The sequence below is a fragment of the Protopterus annectens genome, chromosome 5.part0 (assembly GCF_019279795.1).
Source record: "Protopterus annectens isolate FY-2018-M chromosome 5.part0, PAN1.0, whole genome shotgun sequence".
In the NCBI taxonomy this organism is placed as follows: Eukaryota; Metazoa; Chordata; order Ceratodontiformes; family Protopteridae; genus Protopterus; species Protopterus annectens.
In genome coordinates, this window is record NC_056735.1 from 1,642,912,731 (window position 1) to 1,642,929,040 (window position 16,310).

At 41.3% G+C, this 16,310-nt stretch overlaps 1 protein-coding gene across 1 annotated transcript in view; it reads left to right on the top strand.

Moving 5' to 3' along the window:
* Positions 1-16,310, top strand: part of URB1 (URB1 ribosome biogenesis homolog) — a 1,941,236-nt gene that overhangs the window by 797,010 nt on the left and 1,127,916 nt on the right. Inside the window, exon 17 of the mRNA XM_044071429.1 lies at positions 3,732-3,870. Within this exon, the coding sequence (XP_043927364.1) occupies positions 3,732-3,870 (139 nt within the window). The remainder of the gene's footprint in view (positions 1-3,731; positions 3,871-16,310) is intronic.

Below are 16,310 nucleotides of genomic sequence, written 5' to 3' on the forward strand. Positions count from 1 at the left end.
CCTTTCCTTTGATGACCCTTCCGTCCAGCCTAGGCTGTTCTTTGTAAGGCAGATAAGTATGTATTCACTTGTTAATTATTGGCTGTATCTTCATTCTTATGTTTTCATGTGTAGAATGTGTGCTTTCTAGCGGCTTCTTGAGAATGGTTGGCTAAAAGGCTAGGTGTGCTTTTGTAGTTGGTGTGGATAAAGGCATATGCCACTGCTGAGCACACATGTACCAAGCATATAAAAGTTCAAGAAAAAATGCTGACTAATTATTGGTGGCAAGGATGAACTCAGACATCACCTGGTATGTTAAGAATGCATCTGTTACTTAAAAGTTGAATTGTACTCGTATTTTATTGCTGTATTGTTGCATTTTGTGTTTGTTTTTAATGAATTTAGCAGTTTTCCTTTTGAGTCTGTTTCTTGTGGGTTTTCTGAACAAAGCAAGTGTACCTGTGGTAGATAGATTCTAGCAAATTAATTCCACCTTCTTTGCTTTTTCTGTTCTGTGTAACACTATCTTTTTACTACATGCAAGGAGGTTCCTGCTGTAAATAGAAAACTCGAAAAGGTAGGGTCAAGAATGTCAAGAACCTACAGGAGGTTTCTTCAGTTCCTGGTAGCTTCCCCGTTGCCTGTGGTTGCAGGCTCTGGGGTTTCCACAAATTAGGAGAAGTCCTCTGTATGCTTTATCAGAGCTGAGAGTGCCAGTATGCAATGCTGATGGTTGTTTCCTACAGGAGGACCAAAGTTATAATGACCTTTGTAGCTTGATTGGGGATGGAGAGGAGTTGGGTCCAGGCCCAGACCTTCACAATTTTTTGAGCTCACTGGTGGCTACAGTCTTCACTGTGCATTTAATTCACCTAACGATTCTGGTGCAGCAGGGGTAGTGAAGTACCAGTGGCTGCATATTTGCCATTTGCTTATGAGCTCCATCTAGTTTCAGACCTTTGTTGCTGGGTTTTGGGGAGATGGACAACATACCCCACCCCCATTGCTGGGCTGTCTTTCTTGCAGTTGAATTCAACCCATACTCTGGTGACATATGTGGTGTTAGTGGTTTGGGTTGTCACTGCCTCTGCTCATTAGTGATTCAGGAAATGTGGACCTGCTGAAAGGGAGAGCTCCACATAAAACCATCCAGATCTATAGGCTTTGCTTTCTTGCCCTCAAAATCCAGAGTCTCTCTTGATCTGGTTTGACAGATCCATCACATAGTACTTAAACAAGCAGGGGGCAGTAAGTTCTAATAAGTAAACTCTGTGTAGAGAGGCAGTGTGACTTTGGCAGTGATACTAGGAGGCATCACATCCATGGTAAACAAGCAGGGGGCAGTAAGCTCTAATAAGTAAACTCTGTGTAGAGAGGCAGTGTGACTTTGGAAGTGATACTAGGAGGCATCACATCCATGGTAAACAAGCAGGGGGCAGTAAGCTCTAATAAGTAAACTCTGTGTAGAGAGGCAGTGTGACTTTGGCAGTGATACGTGGAGACATCACATCCATGGTCATTTACATCCTAGGAGAGGTGAAATCGTTGGACTCCTTCAGCTGCATGTATATTCATCTTGTTCAACTGCTTCTCTATAATCATCTCTTTTAGCCAAGATTTGTGGAGTAGTGTCTAGTCACTATCTTTTAGGAGTTGGGCTTCTCTGAGATTGGCTTGTTCACTTGGGGGAGAGTGCACAGCACCCCATTTAGCTCTTTTACTGCAGTGCAGAGGGATGTGATAGTGGATGCAGCATTTTCCCTCTTGTGGTGGGAAAGATTGCTGTGTACTTTCCACTGTTCTGTCTCATTTTTCACATCTTTGTTACCCTCCGGTAGCCAAGATGTGTACAGTTTCAGGCGGTCATGTCCTTGACAGTTCAGCAAACATTCCATTGGGAGACAAGGAAATCCCCCCTTGTTGAGGTGTGATGGCTGGCTCTGGAATAATTCTTGTTTCTCTTAGGTGATGTAAGAATTTTCCTTAATGTCCATTTGTCTTCCTGTTTTCCTCCCAGTGGCAAAATCTAGGGGGAGAGGACCCTTCACACCCTGAAAATGTACTGTTAGCTCAGGTATTACCAGAAATAATGCCCGAGTTCAGAAAGATGGATTATTTGCTTGCTGTATTTCTTAGCAGAGTAAAGGACTGATTGCTTCTGTACAGTATTTAACACTAGTAGCCTTTTAAAAAGTGTTTGTCAAAGATCAGTCCACAAGTGATTTGGCTGCTTTCGTTTCTTGCTTATAAAAGTGTTTCCATTGCAGGCATTTGGCCTTGGCCATTTAGTCCTTTGACATCTGCACCAAGCAGTACAGTGTAAACCATGACTCCAGGATTCAGTTATCCTTTTGCACTTCACAGTTAGTGGATTTGGCCTTTTGGTCTTGTGTATGTTTCAGCCCTTCTCTGGCTTTTCTTCTCTGTGGATATTTATTTTTTTTTTTATTGCTTGTGATTCTTTCCAGCAGTCAACTAACTGAGGAGAATTCCCAGTATCAAATATACATACTCTGAAAGAGCGTTCCTAGTAGGCACTCATTACCTTGGTGATGTTGGAACTACCTTTTGGTCTGACAGGTGTATATTTTTAAGGAGTCTGTACTGAATCATCGATGTGAATTTGCATTTGATCGTTCATTATAGTGATCCCAAACCATTAAACCCCAACTATCAAAATGCACAATAAGTACATAAACTGCTTTAGCAAGAGGGTAAGCCTTCCTGCACCCTCAGACCCTTGCATTTCTCTTCATTGTAACTCTTGAGATCACAAAACAGAGGGGATAAGCCAGAAATGTCCTTATTGTCATTGTTCAAATGTTCTCTATGTGTAGCAGTACAGCATTTGATGAAAGGAACCACTGATGTAACTTTTTTGCAGTGCGAAAGCATTGATACAACTCAAATTGATGACATAAATGGCTGTCTTTTTATATACACTTATGTTTTTTTTTCTATTTCTTGTCTTGTAGTTTGTTCTTGTAACTCAGTGAATGAGAATGAACTGGTCAGTGCAGGAGCCAAGAGCAAGAACTGCTGCTATAATTTTCAGAATGTTTCTGTTAGCTCAGCTTTTACCTGAAAAATGCCTGAGCTCAAAACGATCTATTATTTGTTTGCTGTATTTCTTAGAAGAGTTTCGAACTGGTTACTGGCTATACTGCATTTGTGCAAGCAGGGGGCAGGGGTGTCTGTATGTGCAGAATCTGAAGAGAAAAATAGTCTTGCTGGGGATTGCAGTGAGCAGTTTTCAGAGTGGGACTTCCTCAAAGATCAACTAATTTGGCGAGTACCTAGTTAATTATTTATTGACTGGTAATTGTTATTCAGGAAGAGTTAACATTGGCATTTACTGTAGTGGATTACAGAGGAAAAGAACTCCAGATCTAGAAGATTTACAGAAAGTCCACATTATACATATAATTTCAGTAGGCCCAAAAATTAGTACTCGCACACAAATAAACTGTATGTGTTATGATTTTGTTTGACATCAGTAAATAAGCAACAGCTGAACTTCATAAATGCATTATTTACATAATAACACCTGTACTTTGATAGGTGATATAAGATTTGAAGCAAAGTCTTTCTTGATTTTAGGTTGTCTGAGTTTACAAAAATAAAATGAAACAGTGAGTTATTTGACCATCTGTGAATTGTTGCTTACATGTGCTCATTAGACATTCCTGCATTATATAATTGTAATTTAACATTTGCTTTAGCTTAACTTGCCTCCTCTTCTGTCACAGGTTTTGATCAAGCTGGTATGTAACCCCTATCCATACACGGATAAGGCAGCTGAACTGGTGCAGGAAGCTAGTATGCTTGAGGCCAGTCTTGGTGGGCAGGAATCTGATGCTGCCAGCATATCAGTTGCACACATTGATGGTAAGTATTTACAGTTTCATTTATTTTTTGCATTATTAGAGGGTCCTGCCCTCCTCAGGATAACAGAAGCCAATACTGTGGTTGGTTGGCTTGATCTGGCTTCAGGAAATCAAGTGAGCTACGACAAAAGGATGTAGCAATATTTTTATCATAAAGAAAGAATGGAGACTAGGCATCATCTTAGATCAATTAATCATAACTGAGCTGCTTGGGCTGCAGGGGTCTGAATACAGTACTGTGTAGGAAAGTGACTCGTAATTTGGTAAGGGAGGTTGTGGCTGCTGTCATTGTAACAAATATTAGTGACACATCTTCAGAGAATAAGTTTTCTTTCCTTTGTTTTGGATTCCTCACATTTGAAAGGGTGTAGATACTAAAGATGTTCTTCGTGTTTCACTGTTGCAGTCATTACATTTGGGTAATCCTGCTGGCAGGTTGCCCTCAGCCGGCCTGAATTCCAAAGTCTTGAGTCCTGCGTCGGCTGCCGTCACCCCTTCCCTGACGTCAGGTCGTCAGGGGTATAAAAGAAGCAGCCGACGCCATTTTCTTCAGTCTTTCTTGCCGTGCGATGCCCAAAGCAAAAGCAGTTCGCAAGTGCCGGTCGGCCGACTCCTGAGATTTTTGTGTTTGAGTTTCAGATCCGAAGTCTTCAATAAAGCTAAGTACTCCATTGGGGAAACTTTTTTCTTGCTCCAGACCGATATCAGAGAAAGTTAATTGTATTTCTTGTGGAAAGCAAATACCTCATAAGGATTTTCATTTTTAGTGTATTCCTTGCCTAGGCCCTGATCACAACGTTACTGGTTGTCGGTTTTGTGCTAGATTTAACCAATGCACTATTAAGCGTCAGTATAATTTTGCTTTAAACATTTTTAGACGCTGGTTTAATTATCCTGAAATGTCGTCGGGTAGCTATGCGACTACCGGAGTTCACAAAAAACACAAAGAAAAGGATAGAGGAAAAACAACCGAGGCCCAAAACTGACGACGAAGCTTCTCCTAAGCCAGTTGCCAGTTCGCCGGTTCTCAGTGAGGCACTTTCGCAGCCCCTGATGCCTGGTACTTTAGAGTCGCAGGCCACTACCGACTCCCACGTGGAGTCGGCCATGCCGCTGGATACTCAAGGTATTGGAGCCTCAGACGCTAATTCCTCAGATGGGCCCGGAGCCGCTGAGCAGGTACCGGCTTCTGAGGGTGTATTCAGACCTAAACATCTTTACATTAAAACGACTCCAGCTTCAAAGGCAAAGACTAAAGCACCTTCTAAAGCAAGGAAACAAACTCAAGAGCCACGTGGACAGGCCTCTATGCCCCAAAAACAGATGCTCAAAATGGCCGAAGACTTGATTACCGTGATCAGGGGTTTCCATCCCCCTCCTGATAGGAGGCCTAGGCAAGACACTGACTATGAATCTTCAGATTAGGTTTCTATTTCTTCTGATTCCTCTTCTGTTCAGGAATATTTTCTTCCCCCCTATGAGGATTCTGATGCTGAAGAATCTATACCTTCAGCATCTCCTCCTGAGGACTGTTCCTTTGGGGAAACCTTGCATACCATGAGGGAGCATTTCCACTGGGAGAGCCAAGATTTTTCAGAATCTAAAAAGAGGCTCAGGGATTTTCTTTTACTACCTCAGCACAGGCCTCTAGCCATTCCACCTGTGTTAGACATTGTAGATTGTGTTTTCGGAGTCTAGTCTGACCCCTGACTCCTTACCCCGAGCTCCTGTTAAGCCTGACAGATATTACAGGGTTCCTGACTCACATACATTTCTTTTTAAAAACCCTGCTGCTGACCCAGAAACTATTTCACATGGTCCAAAGGGAGTTAAGGCTTCCACTGCAAAAAACCCTACCCCCTCTGACAGAGATTCAAGGGCACTGGATAGATGGGGATAAAAGATTTACACATCTGCAACTTTGGCTATAAGGGCCTTAAACTGTCAATTTCATATGCTTAAGTATCAGCAACATGTCATGGGATTGCTTAAACAGAAAATGTTGTTAAATTCTGAATGTGCAGAAAACAAGGAAATGCAGGATTTATTGTATGCAGCAGAGCAAGTTGGAAAACATACTTTGCAATGTGGTTTTGATTCTTTGGAGGCCTCCTGCAGGGCCACAGTTACGGGTTCTGTAATTAGGAGGCATGCTTGGTTAAAGGAACAAAATCTGCCTGATTATGTTAAAGTTAAATTACTAGATGCACCTTTACCGCATGATACTTTGTTTGGTGTTAAGGCAGAAGAGGTGTTAATGGAGGACAAAGCTAAATCTATACAAACTGTCAAAATTTTTTTAAAAGTATAGCCACCTAGGTTTAGTAAACACTGGCCTACAAAAAATTGGTCCTTTCCTGCATCAGACAGACCTCAAAGGGGCAGATCCCAGGCGCAAGGTTCTTATAGGCCCAAGCAATGGGGTGCTTCTACCTCCAAAGTTGGAGAAGATAGATCACGAACATGCAGAAAACAGTCCCAGTGACTTCCCCTGTCTGCACCAAGCACTTATCTTCTGGCAACACACTTAGGGGGGAAAATTTGCACTTTTTGCTTAAAATTGGCACATCATAACCCAGGACAAGTGGGTTCTAAACATAGTGTCACAAGGCTACAAGTTCCATTTCCATACTCTGCCAAAGGCAAACGGCTGGCCAGATCTGCAAAAAAATCACTGGGCAGAGGCACAAAAACAAGTCTCATCCCTCATGGACATGGGGGCCATTCAACAAGTACCAGAGCAAGAGCAGGGACAAGGATTTTACTCAAGACTGTTCTTGGTACCCAGAAAGGACAAGGCCTGGAGGCCAATACTGGACCTATCTATTCTGAACACTTTCCTGGATATTCCAAAATTCCAAATGTTGACTTTGCAGCAGTTTCTGCCCATGCTGGGCAAGAATGCTTGGATTGTGACTTTAGACCTAAAAGAGGCATACCTGCATGTTCCAATCAGACAATCATGCAGAAGATACCTAAGATTCAAGGTTGGTTCAATGCATTACCAATTCTGTGCACTGCCCTTTGGCTTATCTACTGCACCCAGGGTCTTTACAAAGTGCCTGGCACCAGTAATTGCATTCTGCAGACAAAGGGGAATACAAATATATCCTTACTTGGACGACTGTCTCATTCAAGCAGAGAACAAGGACATTCTTCTTCAACATCTGGCATTTGTGAAAAGACTTCTAACATGCCTAGGGTACACAGTCAACAAAAAGAAATCAAAACTAGTACCCTCACAAGAGATAACATTCCTGGGTGCATGCTTGACTACAACTGCCCAGATGGCTTATCTCACTCCAGACAAAGGCAACTGACTACCTATTTCAAAATGTTGACAACAAAGGCCCAGTTATCTGCAAGAAAAATTCTGCAGGCTTTGGGCTTCATGGCATCCTGCATCCTACTAATTCCATATGCAAGACTGCATATGAGGAAACTTCAATGGTACCCAAAAAGTGTTTGGACTCAACATTTCCACAGCCTGGAAACAGTCATTACTCTCATTCCCTGTCTGCAACAGGAGTTTCGATGGTGGGCAAAGGCTTGTCACCAGAACAAGGGACAGCCATTTACATTTCCTCCAGCCAGGCAGACACTAGCAACGGATGAATAAGACTGTGCCTGGGGAGCCCGCATGGCAGGAAGTTGCATTCAGGACACATGGTCCTCAAACCAAATGCATCTACTTATCAATCAAAAAGAGATGTTAGCTGTTCAAAATGCCCTGACAGCCTTCAAGGACCTACTTCATCCGGGATAACTACTGATAAAGACAGACAACATCACGGTCATGTGGTATATAAACAAGCAGGGGGGCACACATTCTTACCCCCTCTTCAGACTAGCTATGACCTTGTGGGACACAGCTTTGACTTACCAAGTACATCTGCAGGCACAATTCTTGCCAGGAAAGGAAAATACTGTGGCAGACGAACTAAGCAGAAACCTCAAGGATCCCCACGAGTGGAAGCTGGATCCTCAAGTCTTCAGCATGATAACAAGGAAATTGGGATGCCCGGGCATAGATCTATTTTCCCCCCTCTCAGTTACCAACTAAAAAGATTCTGCACAAGGATTTATCACAGACAAGTATGGAAAGTGGACACCCTGTCTTTCAGCTGGAAAAACCTATCAGTATATGCCTTTCCTCCACTGCCTCTCCTCCCCAAGGTGCTCCTAAAATTCAGACAGGAGAAGCCAAAAATGATACTGATTGCCCCAGACTGGCCATGCCAGTACTGGTATCCAATACTAAGAAACTTATCTCTATACCCAGCTTGGTCCTTACCTCAAATACCTTGACTACTGTCCCAGCAAAACAATCAGATCATGCACAGCCAACTCAGGACATTAAACTTGGCAGCATGACTGATAATGTAGTCATACAGAAAACACGTCTCAGTAAAGCTGTGATGGATGCCATTCTGGAAGCCAGAAGGCCTAGTACTAGAAAGTCTTATGCTGGAAAATGGAAGAGATTCTGTGCCTGGAACCAGGCACAAGGAACTGATATAGCGGTACCAAATATTCCTCAGATTTTGCAATACTTAACTGAGATGCTGGACAAAGGCCTATCTTTTTCATCAATTAAAATTCATGCCTCTGCCATTTCGGCTCATTACAATACAGAGCCACCACTTTTTTCTCACCCTTTATTAAGGCAGTACCTCAGAGGAGCCAAAAATTTAAGGCCCCCAAGGAGACTACCAGTACCTGCATGGGACCTCAACTATGTCTTGGAAAAGCTCACCCTGCCTCCTTTTGAGCCAGCTGCTACTGCTGATATGAAGTTTTTATCTTGGAAAACAGCTCTACTCTTAGCAATTACTTCTGCAAGACGAGTTTCAGAGCTACAGGCGCTCAATATAGCTGTGGAACCTTTCATCATTTTTCATCCAGACAGGGTCTCCCTGAGGACAAACCCAACATTTATGCCTAAAGTAGTGTCCAGTGTGGCTCTTAACCAAGCCATCCATCTGCCAACCTTTTAGTCAAATCCACAGAACAAGGGAGAGAGAATTCTGCATTCTTTGGACATGGACAGAACCAAAGCTTTCAGGAAAACAGAGCAATTACTAGTGGCATATGCTGCAGGATCACAAGGAAAGCCTATCTCAAAGCAGGCTGTTTCTAAGTGGTGAGGCCACTGCATTCGTTTCTGCTACTTACACCGTGGCAAACCAGTGCCTAAGGGCATTCGGCCTCATTCCACCAGAACTGCAACCTTCCTCAGGGGAGTACAAACCAGAAATATTTTAGAGGTGGCTACTTGGAGTTCAGCGCACAACTTTACAAAGCATTATCATCTGCCACTCTACTCTAAATCCAGGGCAGGCTTTGCCACTGCAGTTCTGCAGGGCCTCATAGCCGCTCCTACTGCTGTCTAGTTCCAGCCTCCCAACCATAGCTTTGGGACTCTACCCAAATGTAATGACTGCAACAGTGAAACACGAAGGACATAGTACAGTTGTGTACACTTAACATAAATGTAGATGGTTGGGGTGTATTCACTGTTGCAGTCCAGGTTACGCACCCGCCTTCCCCCTTTTTTCATTTGGATCTTATCTTTCCTTCTCTGATTTATACTACCTATGTGGTGTATTTGCTTATAGATGAAGGTAAAATTTATATTGGTGTATTTCTGAATATATATATATATATATATATATATATATATATATATATATATAAAGTTTGTCTACCCTTTTTGGAGGCACGTGACATCTGGGGCAAGAAAAACTGAAGAAAATGGCGTCGCTTGCTTCTTTTATACCCCTGACAACCTGACGTCAGGGAAGGGGTGATAGCGGCCGACGCAGGACCCAAGACTTTGGAATTCAGGCCGGCTGAGGGCAACCTGCCAGCAGGATTACCCAAATGTAATGACTGCAACAGTAAATACACTCGAACATCTACATTTATGGTAAGTATACACAGCTGTATTATAACACAGCAGTGACAAGCATAATGCAGAGCACATACATGACAAAACTTTCATTTATTTCCTACCCATATACTAGTAATTTATTTAAAAGTATTCTAAAGTTATTCCGTGAAAGAAGCTTATTTGCAGTTGTTAGAGACATGTAGGGTCTTAATAAGAGAGTTTTGGAAATAATTTTATCTGCTTTTGGTTCTTGCTTGGTGTTGTACAGACTACTTGGAAATATGCATTTAAGCAGAGGGGATTCATACTTATGCACGTATGGCAATTTCACCAAAAGTGAAACTGACGATCATACATTCGCGAAAGTGCTTTTCACCGAAAAAGCACTTTCGTGAAAGTATCATAAAAAATAGGGGAAATCAGTGGGGAATGGTTGTTGCTGAGACCAGAGTACAGTGGGGATAAGGGAATATTCCCTTTTCCCCACTGTAGTGTGATCTCGGAGTGAGAATATAAAAGTAGGGGGTGTGTGGGGGTGCAGAGGTGCTTGCCCCCCTGCGTAAATGTTAGTTATGTCTTTTTTATTTATTTTTTTTGTTTATTTTAGGGCCTTTAGCGAAAACGCTTTTTCGGTTAAAAGCACTTTCGCTAAAGTGTGTTCGGTAGATGTGAATTCGGACTATTGAACTTTCTTTCAATAGTATGAGATCCAAGCAGAGATATTTAACTGTATAGGCATGTACTTAAGGGAATAGTAACCAATATTCTTAAAAGAAGCTGGAACGCAGTGTTCCCTACCATTAAATATCAGAACTACTACTAACACTTCCAACTTTAAAAAACTTCTTAAATCACACCTGTCTGAATCCTGGAGCTGCTCTTGCACAAACCCTGGTTAGGAAATAGATGTCTTAAGGCAGCTAAAAAACACAACCTGTTATCTTTGCATTTGAATAGTGTACCCTACTAAGCATATGTATACTTAACTTGCCTTTTTATTTATTTATTTTTTACTTTCAAACACAGTACTGCTATTCTTTGAATTCCTACCTAGACTGTATTATTGTATTAGTGAAATGTATAACGTACCAAAGTAAAACTATGAATGAAACCAGGACCAGTAGGTAAAAATTCACTAAAAAGCAAAAAATCACGGGTTAGACAGCCAAAACACTCTTTAATATAAACAGCATACAACTCCACACTTAGCGCTTTCGTCTAAACCAGACTTCTTCACAACTGTGGAAAACCAAACTAAAAAGCAAGTTAAAATAGTGAGTGAACCTCCCTCACCCCCACCAGCATCAACCAATGAAAGACAAGCTTCAATTAATGCCATAAAGGAGTATATCTAAGACTTAAACAATAGAAGCTCTCCTTAGTTCACTAATAACAGAAACACTGTCATTAAGTCCTGGAAAGTTTGAAGCTTCAAGTTTCAATTGCCAACATATTTCTGTGTACCACAGTAAATAGATCTCTGCACCTGTTCTAATACAAAAAAGGTACATGTTGTAAATCCCTCACAGGTCAGAGAGTATCTTGCAAGTGCACTTTTACTATCACCTTTTTGAATACTGTACAAGTGCTGATAAATATGCTTAGAAAAGGCATTTTTAATTTTGCCTATATAGAATGCTGAACATGCCTCACAAGAACCCATGTATACAACTCTAGATGTCTTACAAGTACAAACATTAGTAACGTCAGTTTGTCCCAACATTCCCCTTAAGAAACCAGTGTAGTTGGTGTTAATGTATCGACAAAGGTGGCATGACCCACACTTTCCAGTAACTGGCACTCCTTTGGTCTTACTACCAGACTTTTCGAGTAACATTTTCATGTTAGATTTGTTTATATAAGTGAAGCCAACACTTTTATCAAACAGTGCCTTAATAACATCATCACATTCAAAAATACACCAGTTTCTTCTAATAATTTTCTCTATTTGTTTAACATCAAAATATATTGTATGACCATGTTAGTCTGTGGGTTGAGGGGATCTTTACACTCTCTAACACCCTCAAGTCCATGCAAAATAACCGGTGCAATTTAGTTTGTCTTCAAAGCCACACCTCATGACTTACTTGCTCTAGAAGGTCGTTGGGGTAACTCCTCTCGGTAACCATCCTTGTAATGTTGTTGAACTCTGACAGACATTGTCCTCAGACGTAAATCTTGACACTTGAATAAACTGGCTCTTAGCAATGCCTCTTTTTTTTGGAGCATGGCATGACAACTAGTATAAAACTGGAAATAATTACAATAAGTAGGTTGTCTTTATACTGAGGGAGAAAACTTACTGCCTGTCCCCTTGCACAACTCAAAGTTTAAATATACAATTTTTTGATTGTCATGATGGTAAGTAAAAGACAGAAAATCAGTACTTGTTTGCATGGACTCATAAAGTACCACAAACTGATCAAGAGTACCTTTCCAAATAATCAGAAGATCATCCAAAAATCGATAGTACGCTTTTCAGTACTTGTACAGTGAGTAAAGAAATAGAAAGTTCAGTTCCCATTGTAACATCACTGTGTTGACAAGTAAAGGGGCACAGGTTGCCACCATGGCTACACCTGTGTTTTTCTTGTAAACTTCCCTCTCAAATGATAAAATGTTACAACTAAGAATAAGATCCATAAAGTCACCAACAGTAAATGTTTCTAGGTCAGAAGTCTGTCCATATTTACCAACAATCTCGTTAAACCATTCCATTTACAGGGTCTGTATGACTATTTGAGTAGATTTTCCAGGGATTCCTAGGAGTTTTGGAATCCCCAAGATTCACTCAGACCTCCACAACCCCCCTGCATCCTATTGTTGCAGCAAGGGGCTCGATTACCGAGCCTTTAGCCAAATATGTGGACAAGTTAAAACATTTACTGAGGGCCTTTCCCCATATTCTGAAAGATTCATGGAACTTGCTGGACAAACTAAGAAAAGTGACATTGACCTAGGAAAGTATGATGGTTACCTGTGATGTACAGAGCTTGTTCATGGTAATCCCCCATGATGTGGGGTTACAATAGTTCAGTGAGACTGTTGGTAAATATGGACAGATTTCTGACCTAGAAACATCTATTGCTGGAAAAACTCCCCTTCTCAGCCTCAACAAAAGGTTGAGATTCCTCATCAAATCCCCTAAAGCTAGCTATGAAAACAGAATTGCAGCAGATAAAAACAACCACAAGGCCTTCTGTAGTTATGTAAAGAATCTCAATGGCAATACCTAGATTTGCTCTGAGCTACTGCACAATGGTAAGTCCTATCTTTAAAAAATAATTTTGAAATGCACACAAAGAGGAACAACAGGCATGGGACTACAAAGTGTGGGAACTGTTCACAGTGTAATTATATCTGTACAGAGGAAAAGATAAAAATTAATAATTACTTAAAAAATGTAGTGAAACATGAGAAAGGGAATTGTCAAACTACTGGAGTCTTTTATTTGGCTATGTGTAAATCCTGTCCCAGTTTTTATGTAGGTAAAACTGAGAGAAAACTGAGGGACATGATATATGAACACATATACCAGATAAGCACTAAAAACACTAACAATGCCCTATACAGACATATTAGTGATTCCCAAGATTGTAAAGAGTTCAATTTTATTATTTTAGAGAAAGTATTAAGAAATCCGAGGGGTGGGGACTATAGAACATATATAGAAGAAAGGGAAACAAAATGGCAAATTAAATTACAAGCAAGTCTAACCCCAGGCTTAAATGAAATTATTTCTATGAAGCCTTTATTAAATAAAAAAGTGGACTTTATGAAATGAAATGACATGGTTTTATATAATTAAATGAAAATGAGAATTGTATTTTTTACATTTAACATGTTTTTTAACAAAAAGATTTTAAAGATGGTTTTAATATGTACTTTAAATACATCCTATCAATTTTTTAATGAGTGACATCACTAATTGAATAAAGTATTTAATGGGGAAATGGGGAATGAATGTAGATTCTGATGAAATCCCTTAATGGAGGGAAGAAAGCGCTCAATCGTTTGTAATTGTGAATAAAAACTTTGAAGAAGTGATTTCCAGCCATGGCAGTGTTTGTTTTTAAGTCCTATACCGAGCCAACAGATATTGCCAATATACTGGCCGACAGATTCATTGCCAACTTTACCCCCCCCCCCCAGGACCATTCACAGTACCAGTAGATTGCTTGGCAACCAGTATTACTACTGCACAGGTTAAAACAGCACTGTCCAAGACAAAGAATACAGCTTCTATGGGACCTGCCAATATCCCTGGCTGTGTTCTGTATGAACTACAGAGTGAACTGGGACCTTACCTGTGTGCCCTGCTCAATCACAGCCTCAGCTCAGGCTTTGTCCCTACCAAATGGCACACTGCTACAGTCGTCCTTCTCCACAAAGGAGGAGTGACGACAGACTCTGGGAACTATCGCCCCATTAGCCTGACGAGTCTGATATCCAAAGCTATGGAATGCATCATCATGGACCTAAAAAACAAGGGTATAGGGAATCTCCAAACTCTGGATCCTACACAGTTTGGTTTTGTGAAGGGTAGATCATGCGTGCTCAACATGGTCGACTTCTTTGAGTCAGTCACCAGAGGTGTGGATGAAGGCAAGGTGGTTCATACAGCCTACCTTGATCTGGCCAAGGCCTTTGAAACCATTCCCCACTCAGGAATCCTAGAAAAACTCACTAAGTTATGCATCAACCCCTATATCACTAGGTGGGTTGCAAACTGGCAGATAGAAGCCACAGTGTGAAAGTAACTGACTCCAAGTCAGACTGCTGACCAGTCACGAGTGGAGTCCCACAGGGTTCGGTCCTAGATTGTCTCCTGTTTGGTATCTACTTCTCTGAAGTCTAGGCCAACACAAAGGGACTCTGGCTGACAAAGTGCACAGACAATTGCAAGTTGGGAGCTATTATTAACTCCCCAAGTGATGTTGACATCCTACAGAAAGGCCTCACTGAGACCAATGGCTGGTGTCAGAACCATGGTCTTAGGCTCAATGCCAAAAAAATGTGTCCTCATCCCCCTTAGGAAAAACCCAGTTCCCTTGAATTACCACATCAATGGTAGTCCACTGAACACAGAATGCATTGTAAGAGATCTGGGAACACAGGTTTGACAGCAACCTCTCTTTTGACCACCACATTGTCACTGTGGTCAGAAAGTCCTTCTGTGTGGCACATCTCATTACTAAGGGTTTTGCATCCAGGACGAAAGAGGTCATTGTCTCCATCTACTCTTCCCTCATTAGGCCAATCATTGAGGACAATGCCCCATTTGGCATGTACCTCACTAGACACCTGCAACAACTAGAGAGGCTACAAAGGTATGTCACAAAGAGGATCCTAGGCCTTAAACACTTGTCCTATATGGACAGACTCAAAAAACTCCAGCTAAACTCTGTCTCATATCGCCTACTTAGAGGCGATTTCTGCTTGACTTACAAAGCCATGTCTGACCCAGTTCTGTTAGAAATGCTACATCTAAAGAAATCGCAATCCCTGCGCACCACATGCTCCAGAGACCTCAACCTCATTACCACAATCAGCAGAACATGCTGAAGGGACAGGTTCATAACCCGGAGACTGCCCATGTTATGGAAAAGACTTCCCATACATGTCAAGCAGAGCACCATACTGGTCCTCATCAAGAGAAATCTTGATGAGTGGATGGGAAATAGAAAATTCACCCTGGGGATCACTCCATTGGCTGTACTCGACAGAGGCACTGGGAACTAAGGTCGGGTAGCACGATGCCGGGGTAATCTTATGGGCTAGGCTTATAAAGGCTCCAGGGCCGTTAGCCTAGTGCACACCTATGAACATATGATCCTTACTTATTCCATGTGCTCACTGTTATTCTACACATGCACACTATGTTGATGCACAGCAACAAATTATGGGTTGCCTGCCAATGCAGGATGTATTGCAACTAAATGTAAGAATAACTAGTGAATAAAATAAGCCAAACAAATGTTTTAATAATTTAAAAAAGCAAACACTTCAAAATGTAATGTAACCCATGAGTTTACTTAGGTTTACAAAACTATGGCAATTCTACTTTCATGAAGATAGAGGGGTGACTTTGGTTTAACATCTTAACTGAAGGATGGAACTTGAGAAGTACATTACTCCTGTTGTATTGCACTGCTGTACCAGTACTGGAAAATGAATCCAAGTGCTTAGTGTGGAAGTAGAACCCACAGCTCATCACAGAGGTGAGTGCGCTACCTGCTAAGCCACTCCCACTGACATTCACCACCATATCCTGTCAGTATGGACTTATCAGAGCCACAAGTTACAGATTCTTAGCAATACATTTTGAAAGGATTGAATTAAGTGAAAGCTGAAAATTTGATGAATTAAAATACAAAAATAAATAAATAAAACATTTAAAATGAAGTATAATTGTGCCTCCACATCAGACACTGATAAAATAGGAGACATAGTGTTATAACTCATTTATGTGAGCAGTGTATGTATCCCGTCCCATTTAGGATATTTCGTTAAGTTTATCAGTTGGCTTCCAATCACAAGGTCTGTGG